We start from the raw sequence: 19,274 nt of genomic DNA, 5'->3' as shown, positions 1-19,274 counted from the left end.
GGCCATTGAAATTCAGCTGATGAAATCGAGAATCTGTCAAAGTGTTTATATCGAATGGTGCCGCTACGGCCACATTTTTTTTCCTTTACCGACAACGTCAAGATTATGAAAAGTCACCATCCCTCTTCTTGGACCTGCACCCAGCTTGTTCGCGTCACCCCACCCCTCCTTCACAATCCAGAGGCCTCACGGCCACCCCCGCTCCCTCAAGCCTCACAACAAACCTCCCAAATGCCCAGGCCATCAACCGGAGGAACCCTGATGATACCAATGTCAACCAAGTCACTACCCCCAAAGTCCTCAACAAGCAAAGGAACGAAAGTAACTCTCTGTCTCGCTAACACCTTGTATGAGGCATTGGAACGAGCTCGCCACTTGAAAGGTTAATTCGGTGTAGGTCCACTCCAAAGGACCGCCCTCCTAGGACTTTTGTCACGACGCAGTAAACTCATTTTATCGAGAGTCTTGGGTAAACTTCATTTAAAATCTTTCGAAGATGGAGTTTTGACTATATTGACAAATGTTGGTCAGCCAGCCCAATGGGTGAGGGCTTCCAGTACGGAGCTCACATACGTCCAGCGAGACTTCCGCCTACTCTCTACGTACAGGGGTTAATGTTAGAGAGAGAGAGGGACATTGCCTCTTGTAGACAAACGTCAGATGCTGGTATCAGATCAGGACGAAATTTCATACGAATCGGGGAGAAAGCTCCTCGTGATGAATTAGTGACGGCTCCGTGACTACGTGACTAACCATCATAAGACCCAACTCCACGACAAACTACCAGAGAAATAGACATGTCTGCCTGCCAGAACAATGCCACCCTCCTCCCACTACCCGCGCCACTGATTCCGGCCGCATGAACTTCATAGCTTTCTTTAGCATACCATTAAACTCTGGTCACGCTGAAAAGAACCTCTAAGTCCGTCACAAGAGGTTCCTCGCCTAGCTCGCTAACTGCACGCCCACATCCCACCATGATTAAAACCCACGGTAAAAGGGCGATAGAGCACTTCGACCCTGAGGGATGTCAAGACGCTTCATGCAAGCCAAGTGAATATGGTGGAAAGACAATTTTGATGGGCTAAAACTCTTCTTCGAATTGTACTAGGTCCGGTGCCGGGTTTGCCGACAGCTTCTGGCCGTAGCAACCGCATGCCCGTCCATCAGTCGGAACGTAAACTTATTTTCTCTCCCGGCCTAAACTCCTGCTGATTGCAAAGTACACCGTAACCTGTCATATTAATTCTTTCTGCCGCCTTGAACACCGAAGCCTGGTATGCCGCCCTGACCTGTTCCCCGTCTCTATCAAACGCCGGTCCGAAATCTTGGAGCCCCCAAAGGTATCTCATGAGACGTCGATGAAAAGTGATGACTGCATGCTGAGCCATTTCGCCCTCGAAGAAAAGCAGTAACAAAAGAAATCCATGTTGACAAACCCCACCCCAATTCGATCACTTCGTATTCTTCGTGACTCGGCCACCCTGGGTCTTTCTGATAGTGTGAGCCGTATCCACGTCCATGGTAGCGCCGAGATTCTCCTTGGCCCTATGAGTCTTCTCGTGCCTCCGCTTCTGGTCAAGTCTGTGGAAGTCCTTATCGCAGAAATCACACTTGAAGGCACCCTTGACATTGTGGGTTTTTCGGTGTTTTGATAGGTTAGAGGACTCGCCGAACGCCTTGCCGCATACGTCACAGCTCAGGGGCTTCTCGCCGGTATGGGTTCGCATATGCATCGCTGGACGGCAGTTAGAAGTTGTGCGACGCCACGTTTGAAATTCTCTACTTACTGAGAGCGCTTTGCTGCTTGAAGGCAGCATCGCAACCCGGGTGCTGGCATACCCACGGCTTTTCTCCAGTATGAATACGCATGTGCTGAGCAAGAGACTGTTTCGCGGAGAGTGCCAGACCGCAAACAGTGCATTGAACTGGCTTGACTGGATACCAACTTAGTAAACTTTGCAGTTCAGGGGGACACAACTCCGACTTACACCCAGTGTGTGTTTGCAGATGGCGCTCCAGCTTGCTCTTCTGCGTGAAGTGCCCGTCGCGGGAACAACCCTCCCACCGGCATTTGAAGCCCTTATCCGTTTTGTTCAAGTCCTTGAGATGCTGCTCACGACAATGACTCTGCAGAAGCTCGTCTTTTTGAAAAATCAAGCCACAAACCCGGCCATCTTCTTCCCTGCGCCACTTGCAAGCAAACTGCTCAGATGTCACAAGACTGGCCTCGGAAGGAGCAGTGTTGGGAGATGCTACTGGCGACGAGGCTGTCAGGGGTCTCGATATAGAGGAGTTTGTTGAGGATGCCCTGTTCTGGGGGAGCTTCATGGGGACGTGTACAGGGCCCGATGAACGTGGATGGGCATGTAGTTCGTGATGCTGAGAAGCCATCAGAGGCAGTGTAGGCGGAGGTGCATCCGGGAAATAGCCAAGGTTATCTCCGTCCGAGTGTTGATGTTGGTGTTCCGTGAAGATATGCTGAATGAGATCCGTAGTGCTGTTAAACTCGGCACCGCAGGCAACAAGGTTTTGTGCCTGGCCAGAAGGAACGCAGAAGTACTCTTGACCTGGATGGGCATACACCTGATGAGGCATGGGACATTTGGTGTTGTCGAAAGGGAGATTTTGCTCCATCAGACAAGGACGCACACAAGCCCCCGAAGCATGCTCATTGGCAATATGCGCCGCCCATGACGCCCAGACGGCATTGCCGTCCATATTCGTATCCATATAAGTGTTAAGAAGGAAGTCGGCATCGCACTGGTAGAACCCGCCCATGTTCGACTGGACCATCGTCGAAGGCAGTCCTCCGTTGTGGAAAGAGCCTTGGCTAGCCGTTGAAATCCCTCTGTTTTCGAAAGAGCTGTGGGCGGAGAAGAAATGGGAAGCTGGCAGCGGTGGCATCGATGTAGTAGACATCGTGTCTTGGCCCAGAGAGCTCTCCCCGCCGAAAGATGCCAGCACATCTGCGGCAGCCTTGTCCTTCTCCGAGAGCGAGCCAGTCATACACTCGGCTTTTTCGCAGGGCGAAGCAGGCTCATTGCACTTGGTGTCGTTGCAGATTGAACCGCACTCGATGGCTCGACAGACATCGCCGGCGTCACTGCCGCCGCAGTCGCTCGCGCACTGATCGCAGTTCAGACTGCTGCACCCTATCGACGTACTATCGTCTTCAACGTTGGTACTGGAGTCGGTATGGATCATGGCACTGAAGTCCACGTGCGCGGTTGGTGACATGAGGGCATTCGTGCCAAAACCAACAGGCGGCTGGTCCTTGGCTTCGAAGAAGTTGGGCAAGTTTGGCATTGCAGAGATGCTATGGTGTCTTCGCTGGAGCATCGGTATTGAGCTCAGGTTGGTTCGAGGGTGGTTGTGGTTGGGTACGGGGTGATGTTGATGGTTGTTCTCGGGACCCCTGCAAGCAGTGTGGTCAAACTTCATGTCCAAGCAAGACTCGTCGTGAGAAATTGAGAGGGTTCCACCGAAAAAATGTTCGTGTTCGTGATCTGGCAACATTGTCGAATAAGGCATGTTGAAGAGTGTTGAGGAGGGATCGAAGGCCGTTGAGAAGCCATCTTGGTGGTCGTCCATGGCTCGAGTGTGATGAAGACCCCGAAGTTACCCATGCGCCTGGGGGAAGGTCCCACGATGATCGTCGTTGCCGGTGGCTTGGACCACTGATTTGACAAAGGTTTTTGGAGAAGGAGGAAAGGAACGACGAAGATGAAGGGGATGGAAGGAGGGAAGGAAAGAGCCGCAAAGGTAAGACCTGAGATCTGACGGCGGGGATTTCCAGTAGTCGGGGAGGGTAGATGTAGTAGTATAGATAGCAAGAAAAGTATCTGCGACGTGAAGGCCCAATAATGCCTTGACAAGCCGGAAGGGTGCAAAGTAAAGTAGCTGTTGGAGTGGGATGGAGGCGTGGGAGAGGCAAGACAAGGCGAGACACCCGTCGACAAGGCTTGTTGTGGTAACAAGAAACCAAGGGGTTGGAAGACTTGGATGGGACTGGAGACCGACCAGTGGTTTCCTCAAGGGACCAGAGGGCAACCAGCAGCGGTTGTTCCTCTGAGCCCACGTTGTGGGAAGGCGGTGTTGCAGGCGCGATGCCCAGGTGCGGTGCGGTGCGGTGCGGTGCGTGAGAACCTTGATGGCCTCTGGCGCGAAAATGCGGCCTCTCTGTCTAGTGACGGAGGGGCTAACTTGCCAGCGTAACACCGAAATCCCTGTCATCTCTGTCAAACACCATGCGAAATGTACGGTTGTGATCTAATGGGACGTACCTGTCGGTCTAATGGCGTAGCGACGGTGTTGCGCTGGGCCCTATTGTTTTTTCGGTTTTTGCCCTCCCTTGGTCTCGATGTTGGAGAAATAATTGACTCGGTCGCGCACAACAATGGATGTATTTGTCGCGTTTCTGAAAGGTCGTCCAAAATGATGACCGCTCCCCCCTTCATATAGCCGTCGAGGTCGACATCGAGCCTCTTCGCCCAAATTGACCGGAACCTTATTATGTGAAAGAATCATAGGCATACCGGTGACGGTCGTTCCCATGCCCTCATCCGTATCTCTTCGAGGATGCATTTCCGCCAAGCACCCTGGTTCCAACAAGCCTTCACTGATCTCTGAGAGGCTGACAGCATGGGGGTGTTGGCCCCACCAGGAGGGGGGGTGCAGGTAGGTAATCACTGACCTGTGGTTGGCAAATGACCCACCGCTGTGGCCTTTCTCAGCGGGCAAGTAGCTTCTCATTGGTTGGATGACTCTCCAAGGATTGTGTACGTAAGCCTGTCGCTGCGCATTGCTTGTTGGCAGCTTGCTCCGGAATCTGTGCGCCGTCACGCACCGGCCCTCGTCCTATCCTACACCATCCTGTGTAGACGTGCAGCCGGGCGGCAGGCAACCTCCAGCTTCTTTCCTTCAACTCCCGTCATCACGCCTAAGATTCGGAAAGCTAAATACGCCCATCGCTCGGTTTACACACGATCTGGATGCAAGCAACAAGGACCTGACGCCTCAGCTGCACACGAAAGCCTTACTTTCTTTCTCAATAGCTGTCCTGCTTGTCGCCTGGATGATCTGTCAACCTTTACCGGCGCCGGCCATAGTCGGGGAAATGGCGATCAACGTACGTTGATGCTCGTATCATCCTTCATTTAGAGCTTTCACCTGCGTCCTCCGTCGCACATAGAGCTTGGGATTACGTCTCGTCGGCCCAATTCCAACGTGATGAGCTGTCAGAAGAAACACAAGCTAAGCTTCCGCGAGCTGGTCATTCGCTTTCCAGAGTAGACAAAAACTCTAAAATCACGCGCATCAAGCGCCAGCACAGTAGCTAACAACAGAGACGCATCACCTGGACGCTATGCCATGAAAGCCACAGCTCCATTTGACGTTTTTGGGCTTCTGCAGCCACGATTCTGATTCCGCTACCTAGAACCCAAAGTTCATTCCTATATACTCCGGATATATGTTGAATATCATTGTTCTTCAACGCTGTAGCCCTTAGAGCGGCCTTTGCTCGTCTGCTTGCAGTAGTATGTCACTGCCCAACCTTGCCTCATTGGTGGCACGTGTTGCGGCAGCCAAAACATGGCATGAAAATCTAACTTTTCACCTCAGGCCCAGGCCCGCCAAATTTCATAAACAAGCTGAAATCCCCAAACACCAAAATCAAAAGAGACGCTTAATGATGGAAGAGGCGGATGTTCTGCTCAACAAACGTAATGCCGAGCTTCTCCGCAGTCTCGAAGACGGCGCTATCGTTCTGGCTGCCGCCAGGGGCGGCGATGTACTTGACACCGGATCGAGATGCGCGGAAGACATTGTCCACGAAGGGGAACTGATTCTTGTCAGAATGATTACACAAAACCTGGCACAAGGTTTACTTACAAAGGCATCACTCGACACTGCGACATTGGTCAGCTTGGCAAGCCACTCCTCCCTCTCGGCGTCGGTGAAGGCGGGGGGGATCTCCTCAAAGACGGCCTCGAACATGTCACGCTCCGCACCGGACTTGGGGAGCTCGCCACTGACCAGCAGGTCGATCGCGTTGCTCTTGTCCGGGCGTTTGGTGCCCTTCTTCCACTTGATGCCCAGGACGCGCGGGTGGAAGCGGAGCCACCAGTTGTCCGCCTTGTCACCAGCGAGACGCGTGCAGTGAATTCTGGACTGCTGACCCGCGCCAAGACCGATGACCTGTCCGTTGTAGGCGTAGCAGACAGAGTTACTCTGAGTGTACTTCAGGGCGATGGTGGCGACGGTTAAGTCTCGGAGAGCGGACTCGGACAGAGGTGCAGACTCCTTGGGAGTGATGATTCTGTTGAACGATCTGGGAGAGATCTCGATGTCGTTGCGGTGCTGCTGCAGGGTGACACCGTAGACGGTTCTGGTCTCGGTCTTGGAGGGGACGTAGTCGGGATCGATCTGCAGGACGAGGTACTTGCCACCCTTCTTCTTCTTGAGGATCTCAAGGGCAGCGGGCTCGAAGCCGGGGGCGATAACACCGTCAGAGACCTCCTTGGAGATGATGCTGGCGGTGGGGACATCAACAATGTCACTCAGGGCAATCACGTCACCGAAGCTGCTCATGCGGTCGGCGCCGCGAGCACGAGCGTACGCCTGGGCGAGAGGGGAGGACTCAATGCCCTCAATGTCGTTGACGAAGTAGACCTTACGCTCCTCCTCGGTCAGGGGGGTGCCAATGGCAGCACCAGCAGGGGAGACATGCTTGAAGCTTGCAGCAGCGGGCCTACCCAGAGCCTGCTTGAGCTCCTTGACGAGGGGCCAGCTGTTGAGGGCGTCCAGCAGGTTGATGTAACCTGGGGAGCCACCAAGGACCTTGTAGGGCAGATCACCAGAGCTGACAAAGGCAGCGGCAGGCTTCTGGTGGGGGTTGGCGCCGTATCTCAGGGCCGAATACTGCTTGCCGTCGGCGGCATACTGCTTACGGAAGAAGTCTGAAATAGCGGCATCGTAGTCGGCGGTGTGCTCGAACGCCTTGAGGGCGTAGCGGTTGCGGCTGGCCTCGGTGATCTCACCGGCCTGGAGCTCCTTGAGGAACTCGGCGTAGTCGTTGGGATCGCTGAGGATGGTGACTCGGCTGTGGTTCTTGGCGGCAGCTCTGATGAGGGTGACGCCACCAATGTCGATCTCCTCGACAGCCTCGGGGACCGTGACGTTGACCTTGGCAACGGTATCCTTGAAGGGGTAGAGGTTGCAGATGACATAGTCGACCTTGTTGATGTTCTGGTCGGCCAGGTCCTTCTCGTCGGACTCGAGGTTTCTTGCTAGTATTCCGGCGTGAACGGCGGGGTGAAGAGTCTTGACACGGCCGGCCAACATCTCGGGGGCCTTGGTGATGGCAGAGACATCCCTAAGAGAGAGGCCTAAATCAGCTCCGGTTCCCATCGCTTGATAGTTCCAACAAGGGCCGCAACTTACTCGACAGGGAAGCCGGACTCCCGGATCATCTTGGCGGTGCCGCCAGAGGCGAGGATGCGGACATTCTGTTGGTTGAGGCCCTTGGCCAAATCCAGCAGACCTGTCTTATCGTAGACGGAGACGATGGCAATCTTCTGGCCCGACATTTTGCTTCTGGTGCTCTCGGCAACGACAAGTTCTTGTTAGAAAAAAGAAGGATTGTTGTTGAAGGGTCAGAGACAAAAGGGGGAGAGAAAGAGGAGAAGAGACAAGACGAGGAAAGGCAAATTTTTGCCTTGCGCGATGATGTCTGTGGGCGGGCGGGCGGGCGGGAAGGGGAGGAGGAGCAGGAGAGGTTGCGCAAAATCGGCTTCCGATCAAGGAGGGGGAGGGGCAGCAAAAAAGCTATGAAAAAAAAAATTGGCTACGCGACAGGTACGGAATTACCCCAAGCAGTGAAGGCTGTACACAATGTATTCCCCAGGTACTGCCCCACGTCGCATTGCGACCCGTTGGAGGGGACGGAGATGCGTGCCTAGCCAAGGCGGTTCCTCTGAGGTCTCGCACAGGCACGATATGACACAAAAAACACAGCGAAAACACAGTAACAGTGTCATGCCGGACACGACATCGGATTTCTTCAGAAATAAGGACAGTTACCGCCAAAAAAGCTTCCAAGTCAGTGACCATCCGATTCTCCAACTATGCACTCAGCGGACTACCTGGCTACCTATGATAGTGAGCCTCATAGAATAGATAGACCCTTTGACGAATCCTGTGAAGTGGAAACAAACGCAAGGGACATGCAAGCGCGACTTCGACACACCAACCACCCAGCGTCCACGTCTCGAGTGGGACGAGACAGAGGGGGGAAGCATGCGCAGAATATTCTTTTCGCTCGGGTACTGGCATTGTTTCATTGCAACAGCCCATCGTATTCCTCTGCTGAAAAGCTCCCACCGTGCTGAGCGAATTGTTTGATTGTTTATCCACCTACTGGATCGAGTATGTCGAACGAGTACTTAGTGGACCGGATACTTTGCGCAAGGAAAAGAATTGGAGTTTCGGCCATTGGCCCGTCACCCGTCAACTGTTTGGAGAAACTCCCTTGACTCCATTCATCCCATGCCTACGTATCTACCTAGTGCTGTCTCGGGCCAATGAACCCCGCCCCCGCTGTGGACTGAAGAGAATAAAACGGCCCAGGTAAAGCACGAATGACTGTCACTACCACGGGCCCCTTGTCCGCTGATGCGCCTCAAAGTACCCCCAACACCGCTAGCGTCGTCCCCTTCCGCCGGGTGGCAGTGCGGGCGGCCAACCTGGGCGTATTGAACGTCGCAAGTCTTGGCTTCATATCGATAGACGAGGTTACCTTACGCGGCCACTCTCCCATTTTCGCGGCTAAAACCGAATGTCTAGACCTCTGTTCCGCGTGTGACCTCCTCTGCTTCTTCTAGTTGCACGATGTGCGGATACTCACGACCCTTGCAGACCTCGCATAACCCGTAAACCCGTATTGAAACCAACGTCGCCTCATATCTGGAATTCGCCCGCCTTCCCGAATACACTGCCGTACGGAATACTCCCGGCCCCGACCCGACCGACCGACCAACCACCTCCGTCTTCCGACCTCACCCCCCCGACCGACTCGCACTGAACCACCCCTCGCGGTCACCGCACACTCATAGCCCGATTCGGTGCCATCTCACGCCGTACACTCCGAGCCATACACCCTGAAACTCTTCCCGACTTTTGATCTTCGCCGTGATGGGCTCCGTCTGCGGCAAGGAGGACAAAGGGGACAACTTCACCTCCCCCGGGCGTCCCCTCGGCACCGCGCCCCCGCCTCAGCCAAAGACCGCACCCATCCCCGCCAGAGTCGGTGGCCCCCCACGGACACTCGGCGGCGGCGGCAGCAACGGCGGCGCACCCGGTGAGCAATCCGCTGACGCGGCCGAAGCGCGGCGCAAGGCCGCAGAAGCAGCCGAGGTGAGCACTCCCCCACCCCCCTCTTGGTCTTTACGACGCATGCCACAATTGAGTCATGGGTCTGGGGGAACCGAGTATGCTAACGTCTACTACCATTTACGACAGGCCCGAGCGAAAGCAGCAAGCAAATCGACGGGGAAGCTTTCCTCGCAGCTTAACGCGCAAAAGAAGCAGACCCAGGCCGACCTGCTTAAGGACGCCAGCGCCCAGCAGCTGAGACAACGAGACGCCGATGCCGCCGCGGAGGCGAGGACCTACAACTAGAGCCGAAGCATGTGACCTTGCGGTGATATACTAATAGAGGATGACAAGCGTTCGGCTTCGGTGGAGACGGATGAGCATGCGAAGTTGGCGTGCGGCATTTTTTGAGTACACATTTTTTATTATTTTAAATCTTTCTTTGTTTTCTCCCATCATTGCTGGCGTACGGAAGGCAACCTCTGCACTACTTCTTTCACGCACTTTATGAACTGGCTCGAGGGCCCGAGGCGTAGCCTGAGCGCGAAGTATCGTCTGAGATAAGTGGTTTCGGATTTCACGAGACAGAGCAATGTCGCCTGCAATGAAATATTGTTTTTCAACGACAAGAGGCGGGAAGGGGGCGGCGAGGACGATAATTAGATCGAGCCTGGAGTTTCTTAAATTGATTTCAGTGATGAAAGAGGAAGAATAGACATCGTGGTCTTCCCTGCTTACCCAGCCACCTGGCCCGTTTGTTGCCGGGGGAAAACCACCATTTCAATTGCAGCCACTGTCGCCGGTGCTCAGTCACTTTCCTTCTCATCTTCGCAAAGTGCAAAACTGTCCGTCTCCACGTCGCCCTGCTCTTTCTCTCAGGGTAACCCACTGCTCTAGAACGCCACCACCGACCCTACCTACAAATTGTCCGATATGCTACAACAAGCGCAGACAGCAGCTTTAAACTACATTATAACGTCCGGAAGCAGGAGCACGGCTGTCGGCCGTAGCCGCAGCCACAGTTCCTTCGCTGAGCAATCGGGTGAGCTCAGTCATGGCGGCCCCCACTACAACCTCAGTATCACCCTCAACGAGGATGTAGAGCTTGGGGTCTGCGCCAGCCGGCACTTCCTTGCCTGCCGGGTAAAAGGTTCCCTTGGTCGTGATCGACACGCCAGTAGCCTCCAGAATTTTTGCAACATTGGTCCTGTTCGTGACGGCCCATCTGGCCTTCTGCGGGAAGTCGTTGATCTCGAGCGTGGCGTGGTAAGCACCAGCGTCGGGGCCCTTATTGTCGATAGGCTGGCCTGACCGAAGCTGCCCAGCTTTTCCGAGTCTTTCATTGATGTTCCTAATCGCTGCACTGACCATGTCGAGAGGTTGACCCCCCTTGCCTGTGGCGGCCGGTGCGTCCTTGCCCTTAGAGTCGCCTTCGGGCTTGCTGGTATTGCGTGACACAATAGCCGACACCTTGGACTGGATGTCAGTGACGGAGCTCTTGGCTTTGTCCTCCTCGGTCTTCTCCTCCTTGACATCGTCATCTTCGCCTTCGGCCTTGTGAGTCTTGCGCTCGCGGAGACGCGCTGCTTCTCGCTCGGCGTCGAGTCGGTCAAGACCTTTGCCGCCAAAGCCAGAAGTATCCTTGGCCTTGCCTGATTTAACCTTCTCTTTCCAAGCTTTGCGCATCTCTTCCAGGCGTTCGGGTACAGGTTGGCCACTCTGCTCGAGTGCCTTGGCAACAGCGGATGCGCAGCTCTCTTGTTCTTCGGTAATGTAGGTTACAGCAGTACCCTTGTTACCCGCTCTTCCGGTTCGTCCACAACGATGGACATAATCTTCGGAATGGGACGGGCTGTTGTTTGTTAGCGCCAGGTGTTTTGATTTCTGATACACGCCGACAGGGAAGACTTACCAGTCGAAATTGACAACCAACTTGAGCTGTTTGACGTCGAGACCTCGAGCGGCAACCGAGGTCGCGATGAGAATGGGCACGATACCCTTTTTAAAGTCCGAAATCGTCGAGTCTCTATCAACCTGGTCTTTACCACCGTGTATGGACATGCACGGGTAACCCTTGGTCATGAGTTCCTTGAGCAGGTCATCAGCCTTTTCTTGACGTTCAACAAAAATGAGAGATCGTGCGTCTTCGTCTTTGTCATAAAGCTCGCCGAGCAGTCCCAGGAGATGGTAGAACTTCTGGTCTTCGGGGACAATTTCCACGACCTGCGTGATATCCGATGCGACAACACTGCGGCCTCCGACTGTAATCTCGACCGGAGACTTAAGAACCTTCTTCGTCAACGAGTCAATAATGCGAGGCATCGTTGCCGAGAATAAAATGGTTTGCCGGTCAGGACGAATGTTTGCAAAGATTTTCATGACTTGAGGCTCAAATCCCATGTCGAACATGCGATCTGCCTCATCAAGCACTGCGTATGTGACACGACGCAAGTTCGTGACGCGACCCTGATTGGCGGCCAATAGATCGATCATACGGCCAGGAGTACACACGACGATTTCCGCCCCGCGCTTGAGCTCGGCAATCTGATCTCTGATAGGCGCTCCACCGTAGGCGCAAACAGATCGCAGGCCCATTGCCTTCAGGAAAGGCTTGCAATCGCGGTGGATCTGGACAGCCAACTCGCGGGTGGGCGTCATGATAAGGCCGATGGGACCGTCTGTGTCCTTGAGGGGAGGTTGGTCCATGATGTGGCGGAACATGGGGAGAAGGAAGGCAAGCGTTTTACCAGATCCAGTCTTGGCAACACCGACCACATCGCGCCCTGACATGATGACGGGGAGAGCCTGCATTTGAATGGAAGTCGGCTTGTCGAATCCCATGTCTGCCAGAACATCCAAAGTGCGGCGTGTCAATCCGCACTGCGCCCATTTCTGAACGGGCTTCGGGATGTTCTTCCCAGAGACTTTGATGCCGTCAAGTTCCAGACGGAGCTCGTTGGCTTCCTCCTCGGTCAGGGCGGCAAGCTCTGCTGGTTCAACCCAGAAATTCTTGCGAATGGGATGCAGGTCAAGCTTGCTGTAGTCGACGGTAGGGATGTCCTTCTTCTTGCGCTTCGCTGCCATGGCAAGAACAGCATTTGGATCCTTGCCGTCTTCTGTCTTGAAAGCATACTCATCGTCACTGAAGTACGCCTCTGGCTCTTGGGCCTTCTTCGATGATGTACTTGCCTTGTGATCCGTGGGTTTGGCTTTGGCGTCTGATAAATCAGCCATAAACGCATCCAAAGGATCAACGTCATCTTCCTCTTCGACATCCATCTGCTCGGCTGCAGGTTCTTCGGCGGTATCATTGGTTTGCAGCAGTGCACCGTCTTGCATGTCTACATCGGGTTTCGCCTCTTCTTGCGATTCTTGCTCTTGCAGCTCTCTCTCGCGCCGCTCGTGTGCTGCGCGAGCGGCGGCAGCAGCCTCTTCCTCAGTCTCGGCAAAGTTGCCACCATCAGACTCGTCATCTTCGTCTTGATCAGCATAGGGGGTGTCATCAGCCTCGAGGGGAAGTGCGGGCAACTTCGTGAGTTTCCTTTTCGTTCCCTCCTCCTCGTCGAGGTCCAGCTTGCGTTTGTTTGCAAGCTTCTCGCTATCGGCCGTCGCCTTGCTGAAGCCGAAAGCACTCACGTTGCGGTTGGCAGGCAGTGCCGAAGCTGTTGTCGGTTTGTTAGCGTAAACGCCTCCCGCTGCAGATGGTACAGGCAAACCTTTGGTGATTGGTGCGACAGGCGCAATCGACTTTTCAGGGCGACCCTGAAGCGAACCCAGTACACCATTTGTACCAGAACTCTTGTGCGACGCCGCGGATTTCTTCGCGATGGCCTTGGGGTCAAACTTGCCCGCAAAAGGGGCCGGCGAGGCGGCTCCCGACGCAGTAGTCTGGGTGGGCGCAGGCGATGCTGCTCCGGGTGATGCAACGGCTGGTGAGGCAACAGATGGCGAGGCGGGGGCCGGAGACGGCACGGACTTTCTGTCCATCTCTGCGAGGAGATTCCTAGTCTGACTTGGATTAACCTCATTCTCTTTATTGGCCTTGGTCTCCCTGCTCTTCTTCCACGCCTCGAGCCTGGCAAGTCGCTCGGCCTTTTTGTCAGCTTCGGTCTGAGCTGGGGCGGGCTTGGGCTTGGTAGCCTGTAAATCCAGGTTAGCGATCGCAGTCCCACGATGGTAGACTGCCTGTCTCACCTCGTTAACGGGAGCGCTGGCATTCTCTGAAAGCGCCGCACCGCGCGGACGGCTGTCATCGCGCCTGCTGCGGGGGCGGGAGTCAGCAGTTCCCTCTCGCCTCGCGTGAACTCGATCTCTAGAGTCGTCCCTCCTTGGGCGATGATCCCTGTCGCCATCGCGGGGCCGCCGTCTGTCCAAAGAGCGGTCGCGATCGGCGTATCTGTCCCGGGACCTCCTGCGGTCTCTGTTGCGGTCGTTGTCTCGGCGACCTCCGCGGTAGGAATCGTCTCTTCGGTCTACGGAGCGATCTCTGCGCCGGAAAGAGTCGCGATCACGGTCGCGGTCTCGGAATCGGCGCTGCTCGTGGTACTTGTCAGAATGCTCCTCGTCACGTCTCCCATAGCGGTGGCTTCTCACGTCGGCAGGGCTCCTCGACCGCGAACGACGACGGTATTCTCTGCCGCCGTCATCGCGACGGTCCCGATCGCGCCTGTCATCGTCTTTACGGGGGCGTCTCGCATTGTGTTGGCTTCCTGCAGGCGATGGTGAGCGCGAGTCCCTGGTCCGAGCCATGTTGTAGGTCTCGAACTCTCAGCAAGACACTACGTTTGGTGAGAGCTACTTTTTCGGCAGGATCTTCACTCGAGGGTGTCACCAGTGTTGGTTCCCAGCTCCCGTATCTATTTAGTGTGATTAGAAAGCGACGTTTTGATATTACGATCGGACGGCGTCTGTCGGGCTGGCGATTCTGATGACGACAGACAGCTGTTATTTGGGGGTGAGGGGCGGAAAAGGATCGCGACGACGTGATAGATCAGATAAAGTTGATACGCATCCGAAGTGAGGCTGACTCCACGGAGTTTTAGCCGCGGCATGCACGGACCACTGACTCATCAGCCACTTCGAAAGCCCGTCACGGTTTGTGGCGCTCTACGATACCACCCTGAGCTTCCTCCCCTTCCTTATTTGCATCAGCTCACTTATTCGCACACACCTTCCTGCTTTCAACCATCCTATCCTTGTCTGTATCCAGGCTGATAGCCGGAGACACCTATAATGGGTGGCTTGGTCGCATATGCCAGCAGTGACGAAGAAGACGAGGTTCAGGAGGCTCTCCTCCCACTGAAGGTGCGGCGGACTCACTCGCAACCACTCACTCAAGGGAATCACTAATACATCGAATGTAGACTGAAACTTCCAAGAAAGGAACAACTCCCGCACATCACCCAGAAACAAGTGAGACACCGCAGTCGCCTAGACCTACGCGCTTTACCGCAGCCGCTCGTACTGACGAGTGGCCTTGCAGATGTCAAGCCATCACAAGCACCACCAACAACGGCGGAACCAGAAACGCAATCTTTGCCTGACAATGTCACCATCGGCCCAGTTCAACAACATTCAGTTCCCTTAGGCCCCTCTCTCCCCCCAATGGACCCTCGACCACTGCAAGGCACCTCTCAGAACGGCGACCTCTCTCAACCCCCAACCTCGCCATACACAGCCTCCCGCGCTCTCCTCCGTGACCTTACTCTACCCCCAGTCCCGAACTTCGACATTCCCGCCTCGCCCCCAGGCTCACCGCCCGCCGCTCTCGAGGCCAAGCTTGCCCAGTTCCTCGATCTCAAGAAGAAGGGCGTCCACTTTAACGCCAAGCTGACCCAATCCGCCGCTCTCCGCAATCCGAGCTTGACAGATAAGCTCATGGGCTTCGTCGATCTCGACGGCCGCGCAGGGTACGCCACGACATTGCCCCCGGATCTGTGGAACCCGGTGTCCGAGGAAGTGCTACCGGAGTGGGCTACGAGGGCCGCGTTGAGGCAGAGCCAAGAGAGGGTGCGCGCCGAGCGGGCGGGGTTACGGAAGGGCGGAGGGCCCGTGGAGTTTGTACCGGCGGCAATTGCCGGAGGTGGTGACGTTGGTTCCCCTGCTACGACTGAGCAGAGTGAACTATTGCGCGCTGGGAAGCGGAATACGGGCGCGTTTTGAGTTGTGAGTTGTCGAGGGCCATCAGCAAAGCAGTGCCTTTATCACCAGCTCCAAGCGGTCTGGTGGTACTTGTTGAGAATTACGCCATTCGCCAGCGTATCATGCCCTCACTGTACACTAGGAAGAGGCCATGGTGCAAAAGGGGTCAGGGACATCCACACTGGCCTCGGACGTCATACACTCTAAAGATGCGGTCCTCCAATCGCAGTCTGCTTCATCGCCGCATACCTGGAATATTTTATTCCTTGCCTCACAGTCGATCTCATCGATGTATTTGGTCGATCCTTCGAGACTTTAGGAGAGATAACAGTGTGCTGACTTGCACATGCCGGCCGTGTGAGGAAACTTTTCTCAGCCAGAGAAACCGCATTGCCACACATGGGGCCGGGATGGAGCCCAAGGTTTCTAACGACGTCTCAAGTCCCTCTGCTGCCTTTTGGACCCAAGCAGCGCGTAAACATTGGCTAGGTGTCTGGAGCACGTGGGACTGACGACCAAAGTCCAATGCTTGAAAGCGGGGGAGGGGGGGCTCTTCGTGGAGGAAAATCAGAGAAGGTTCCGTCAATTGATAAACCCCAGGTGAGAGGCTCGTGTGTATATGGGTGTGCAGTGAGGCACTCCGTCATCAGTCATTCGTGTCGGGTTCTGGGATATGAGTCGAGAAGAGGGAGCATATTTGTCTTCTACTGGCTCCACCCTCTGGACGATAGCCGCACGGGGTCTGCGTCACTTAGGCGCGGAGTGGAAGTCCGTGGTTGTAGGGACGAATTTGATGACGTCTGAGTTTTAAAGCAAGACTGGTTTTACAGTGCTGTCAGTCGAAGTATCGTAACACAAGGGCCCCGTTACAAGACCACTTGGAGACTTCGGACTCAAAGTTTGGTCATCGCATCTCGCAAAGAGGCGGTGCAAACTAAGGTCGACAGAAGCATCGTCATTCAGTACACAACCAGCTCACGGCATAATCAGCCACGCGAGAAGTCAGGATTTTGCATTTTCGCACCCGGCGCTCGGTAGTAATATTACTCCATTCACACCCGGTACATCTGTCAGTCTTATCCATGCAACCTTGCCCCCTTGTGGTGACTCGGCGTGTGTAGGTGCCCATTTCTTCGTTACAATCATTGTCCTGACAACAGACCCGCTCAATGACAAGAAAGGGTGAGATTTAGAGACTTCTTCAGGGAGGCGCCGATGTTGATGTTGGTGACGACTTCGCCGGAGGACAGAGCGTCGGCGAAGTACGACAGCCTCTGGCCACTGTTGACGACGTCCTTGCCGCGGAGGGAGAAGGGGATCATACCACTCTCGCAGGCGGGGCGTTGGCCAATGGCAGCAAGGACGGGCGCTTGGCTGATGTTGGCGCGCATGCTGACGTTATTCATCCCCGGGTAGAGGACGAGATTGTCGATGTAGACTGTACCGATGTCCTGGCCGTTCAGGAGATTGGAGAAGGAGGTGTTTCCCTGGTGATATCCGTGTCAGAACTGGGCTGAGCTGGCGAACATGTGTAACAACTTACGATCTCGAGGGTGAGGACAGAGTGGTTGGGGATGGAAACGAAGCCCTTGAAGTTGTCACCCCGGGCATCAGGGGTGAGAGAGATGGAGTTGTCAGTGACATTGAGACCCTTGAAGCCATTCAAGCCTAGGGTTCGTTAGTCCGGGGGCTCCTGTGACATGAAGTCTTACTTCCATAGGCTTACCTTTCAAGGTCATGGTGTTCCTGAAAGTAACACCATAGCGTCTTGCGATTCCGTTCACCTTGACGTGAGTGTTGCCCTTGACGGTGACTCTGACGGATTCGTTATTCTGGAGCCAGGTGTTGAAGGTGGTGAAGGCGGCCAGGTCGGCAATTTCGATGGGCTGGCTGATATTGACGGTCTGCAGCTTGACGGACCTGGTCTCCGGGAACTTGAGGTTGACGAAGGGGGTGTGCGACTCCAAGTCTTCCAGATACATTACGCCATCGAAAGGCTCGATGGTGGCCTTGACGGAGCCGTCTGATCTTAACGTCGAGTTGATAGCCATGTTATACGAGGTGGGTGCTGTGTTGGAGACAATGATTCCGTCAACCGTCAGCTCGGCATGATCAAGCTTTGACTGGGCAATCTTCGGAACGGCAACGAAGATACTGTGCCTTGTCAGAAACCACGTTGCTACGGCTAGCGTCCAGAACAGCCCAAACTCACATCAAGAGGACAATAAGCAGAATTGCGGCGACGGTAGCAATGAGATAGATCCACCAAAATCTCGCGCAGTGTCTCATACAAGTCTTCCTCTTACCATCTCTGCCAGAGCCGAGGGCGCTCTCGGATTGAGAGATGTCGTGTTTGCTCATGTTGGTGCGTGTGATGCCGTTTGTCGTAGTTGTAATATTGCTGTCGACAGTCGCAAACCTTTGACGCTGGCTTACGCAAGATAGAAGAAGACAGTCTGCTTGAACGACGACGACGAAGACAGCTCGGCGATTGATGTCCAGGACATCTAGTAACGGAGTGTTCGGGTGGGACCCAGGGGGGTTTAAGTACAGAAATGGGGAGGTATGTATTCCGGGGTAAAAGATGGGGATTCCAGGGAGTGAGAGCACCCTTGAGCATCACACGGGCAGCGATAGCTCAAGATCTTCTTGTCTACATAGTGTACATCCGGTCCGTATGTACCCCTTTCGCTTCTTACCGACCCATCGACCAGCCAGCTATTCCGGTCGGTAGGGTAGGCAGGGTAGGTAGGCAGGGTAGCGTAGGCAGATTGGGATGCATTGCGGTGCCTAGGCACATCGTGGGTGTAAGTTCAAGGTGGAGTAGGTGTAGACGGCCGTGGCTGTCGAGCGGGATAGATGGCCAAAATTCGTAAAAAGAACCAGGGATCGACCAGTCAGATGACAGGCCATTCATAATCGTAGACCAACTGGGAAAGAACATGCTAGGTCAACCTTTTGATGTCTGAATCTGCGTCCGGAGAGGTCTCGTTGCAGGGGCAGGCCGGGGCAGCGTTGCCAGATTGGGTGCCATGCCGAGAACAAGGTCGACACCATCTTCCCGAAATGGTTGCCCCGCATTGTTGTACATTCTATGTACGAACGTGTGATCGAGGATTGGGAGAGCTAGGGGCCCCTTGTCCGCTAACACCAGAGTTGCAATCCGGCTTGGCCCCAAGAGGGCAGTCCCTCGGCATTTTACGAGTAGCACTGAGCATATGAAAGTCGGCTTTTGTGTGTGTATGTATGTGCGCGTGTGATTCTGCGCGGCAGAAGCAATACACTGGCTGAGAGGTTTACCTGCCAGACTTGCAGGATCTCTGGACTGGATTGGATGGAGGGGCAAGATGAAGAGGTAATGGATACGAAGTGAGCTGAAAACGCCGGTTGGCGGTTACGTGATGAAGCGGCCTCTGTTTAGATCGAGAAAGTAACGAAGGGCTGGATGGCTGGCTTACTTTGTTAGTTTGATGGTATGACCGGGTCGTGGGAAGGAAAGAAACGGACTTTAAAGCCATGCTGGGCTTACAAGACAAGCATCAAGATCGTGGGGAGCTAGGCATTGGTCGATGGAGAGGAGTAAGAGCGTGATTGGTAACGCCAGTGCTGCAGTGAAACTAGGCTTTGGTTGATGGAGAGGAGGAAGAACGTGATTGGTAACGCCAGTTCACCACTAGTGTACCCAGAGCCGCGACTTCTGTCCGTTGGGCAGAAGTCAGCGAAAGTCAGCCAAGGGTTAGATCTTGTACTTCTAGGTA

General features: G+C 54.7%; 6 protein-coding genes across 6 annotated transcripts; 2 read left to right on the top strand and 4 right to left on the bottom strand.

Moving 5' to 3' along the window:
- Positions 1-1,065: 1,065 nt before the first annotated feature.
- Positions 1,066-4,096, bottom strand: CDEST_02736 (Putative Zinc finger C2H2-type). The gene is made up of 3 exons (XM_062918895.1): positions 1,992-4,096; positions 1,791-1,937; positions 1,066-1,738 (listed from the first exon to the last, which is right to left on the bottom strand). The coding sequence occupies exons 1-3, from the start codon at positions 3,592-3,594 to the stop codon at positions 1,455-1,457; spliced, it is 2,034 nt and encodes a 677-aa protein (XP_062774946.1). The 5' UTR covers positions 3,595-4,096; the 3' UTR covers positions 1,066-1,454.
- Positions 4,097-4,877: 781 nt separating this feature from the next.
- CDEST_02735 (Putative bifunctional purine biosynthesis protein PurH) lies at positions 4,878-7,742 on the bottom strand. The gene is made up of 3 exons (XM_062918894.1): positions 7,447-7,742; positions 5,896-7,378; positions 4,878-5,845 (listed from the first exon to the last, which is right to left on the bottom strand). The coding sequence occupies exons 1-3, from the start codon at positions 7,590-7,592 to the stop codon at positions 5,690-5,692; spliced, it is 1,785 nt and encodes a 594-aa protein (XP_062774945.1). The 5' UTR covers positions 7,593-7,742; the 3' UTR covers positions 4,878-5,689.
- Positions 7,743-8,809: 1,067 nt separating this feature from the next.
- Positions 8,810-10,024, top strand: CDEST_02734 (uncharacterized protein). The gene is made up of 2 exons (XM_062918893.1): positions 8,810-9,417; positions 9,523-10,024. Exons 1-2 carry the CDS (start codon positions 9,196-9,198, stop codon positions 9,679-9,681), a joined length of 381 nt encoding a protein of 126 aa, XP_062774944.1. The 5' UTR covers positions 8,810-9,195; the 3' UTR covers positions 9,682-10,024.
- Positions 10,025-10,335: 311 nt separating this feature from the next.
- On the bottom strand, positions 10,336-14,124 carry CDEST_02733 (Putative ATP-dependent RNA helicase DEAD-box, Helicase superfamily 1/2, ATP-binding protein; the record flags this gene model as incomplete). The annotated part of the gene is made up of 4 exons (XM_062918892.1): positions 10,336-11,227; positions 11,288-13,037; positions 13,092-13,515; positions 13,570-14,124. 4 exons carry the CDS (start codon positions 14,122-14,124, stop codon positions 10,336-10,338), a joined length of 3,621 nt encoding a protein of 1,206 aa, XP_062774943.1.
- Positions 14,125-14,515: 391 nt separating this feature from the next.
- Positions 14,516-16,511, top strand: CDEST_02732 (Putative SAP30-binding protein). Its single transcript, XM_062918891.1, has 3 exons — positions 14,516-14,679; positions 14,739-14,787; positions 14,858-16,511. The coding sequence occupies exons 1-3, from the start codon at positions 14,608-14,610 to the stop codon at positions 15,535-15,537; spliced, it is 801 nt and encodes a 266-aa protein (XP_062774942.1). The 5' UTR covers positions 14,516-14,607; the 3' UTR covers positions 15,538-16,511.
- Position 16,512: 1 nt separating this feature from the next.
- CDEST_02731 (uncharacterized protein) lies at positions 16,513-18,078 on the bottom strand. Its single transcript, XM_062918890.1, has 4 exons — positions 17,729-18,078; positions 17,243-17,670; positions 17,060-17,184; positions 16,513-17,003 (listed from the first exon to the last, which is right to left on the bottom strand). The coding sequence occupies exons 1-4, from the start codon at positions 17,875-17,877 to the stop codon at positions 16,683-16,685; spliced, it is 1,023 nt and encodes a 340-aa protein (XP_062774941.1). The 5' UTR covers positions 17,878-18,078; the 3' UTR covers positions 16,513-16,682.
- Positions 18,079-19,274: the final 1,196 nt, after the last annotated feature.

Source organism: Colletotrichum destructivum, chromosome 2 (assembly GCF_034447905.1).
Source record: "Colletotrichum destructivum chromosome 2, complete sequence".
Lineage (NCBI taxonomy): Eukaryota > Fungi > Ascomycota > Sordariomycetes > Glomerellales > Glomerellaceae > Colletotrichum > Colletotrichum destructivum.
Note: the sequence above shows the minus strand (reverse complement) of the source record. Positions and strands in the feature narration are given on the sequence as shown.

Bases quoted from the DNA above. Each gene is read 5' to 3' on its own strand.
- CDEST_02736 (XM_062918895.1), bottom strand. From the start codon at position 3,594: ATGGACGACCACCAAGATGGCTTCTCAACGGCCTTCGATCCCTCCTCA. The intron at 1,938-1,991 runs GTAAGTCGGAGT...GTTGGTATCCAG, and splicing joins TCTGCAAACACACACTGGGT to TCAAGCCAGTTCAATGCACT. The intron at 1,739-1,790 runs GTAAGTAGAGAA...ACTGCCGTCCAG, and splicing joins CAAGCAGCAAAGCGCTCTCA to CGATGCATATGCGAACCCAT.
- CDEST_02735 (XM_062918894.1), bottom strand. From the start codon at position 7,592: ATGTCGGGCCAGAAGATTGCCATCGTCTCCGTCTACGATAAGACAGGT. The intron at 7,379-7,446 runs GTAAGTTGCGGC...CCTCTCTCTTAG, and splicing joins GAGTCCGGCTTCCCTGTCGA to GGATGTCTCTGCCATCACCA. The intron at 5,846-5,895 runs GTAAGTAAACCT...GACAAGAATCAG, and splicing joins CAGTGTCGAGTGATGCCTTT to TTCCCCTTCGTGGACAATGT.
- CDEST_02734 (XM_062918893.1), top strand. From the start codon at position 9,196: ATGGGCTCCGTCTGCGGCAAGGAGGACAAAGGGGACAACTTCACCTCC. The intron at 9,418-9,522 runs GTGAGCACTCCC...CATTTACGACAG, and splicing joins AGGCCGCAGAAGCAGCCGAG to GCCCGAGCGAAAGCAGCAAG.
- CDEST_02732 (XM_062918891.1), top strand. From the start codon at position 14,608: ATGGGTGGCTTGGTCGCATATGCCAGCAGTGACGAAGAAGACGAGGTT. The intron at 14,680-14,738 runs GTGCGGCGGACT...CATCGAATGTAG, and splicing joins AGGCTCTCCTCCCACTGAAG to ACTGAAACTTCCAAGAAAGG. The intron at 14,788-14,857 runs GTGAGACACCGC...GTGGCCTTGCAG, and splicing joins CGCACATCACCCAGAAACAA to ATGTCAAGCCATCACAAGCA.
- CDEST_02731 (XM_062918890.1), bottom strand. From the start codon at position 17,877: ATGAGCAAACACGACATCTCTCAATCCGAGAGCGCCCTCGGCTCTGGC. The intron at 17,185-17,242 runs GTAAGCCTATGG...AACGAACCCTAG, and splicing joins GAACACCATGACCTTGAAAG to GCTTGAATGGCTTCAAGGGT. The intron at 17,004-17,059 runs GTAAGTTGTTAC...GGATATCACCAG, and splicing joins CTGTCCTCACCCTCGAGATC to GGAAACACCTCCTTCTCCAA.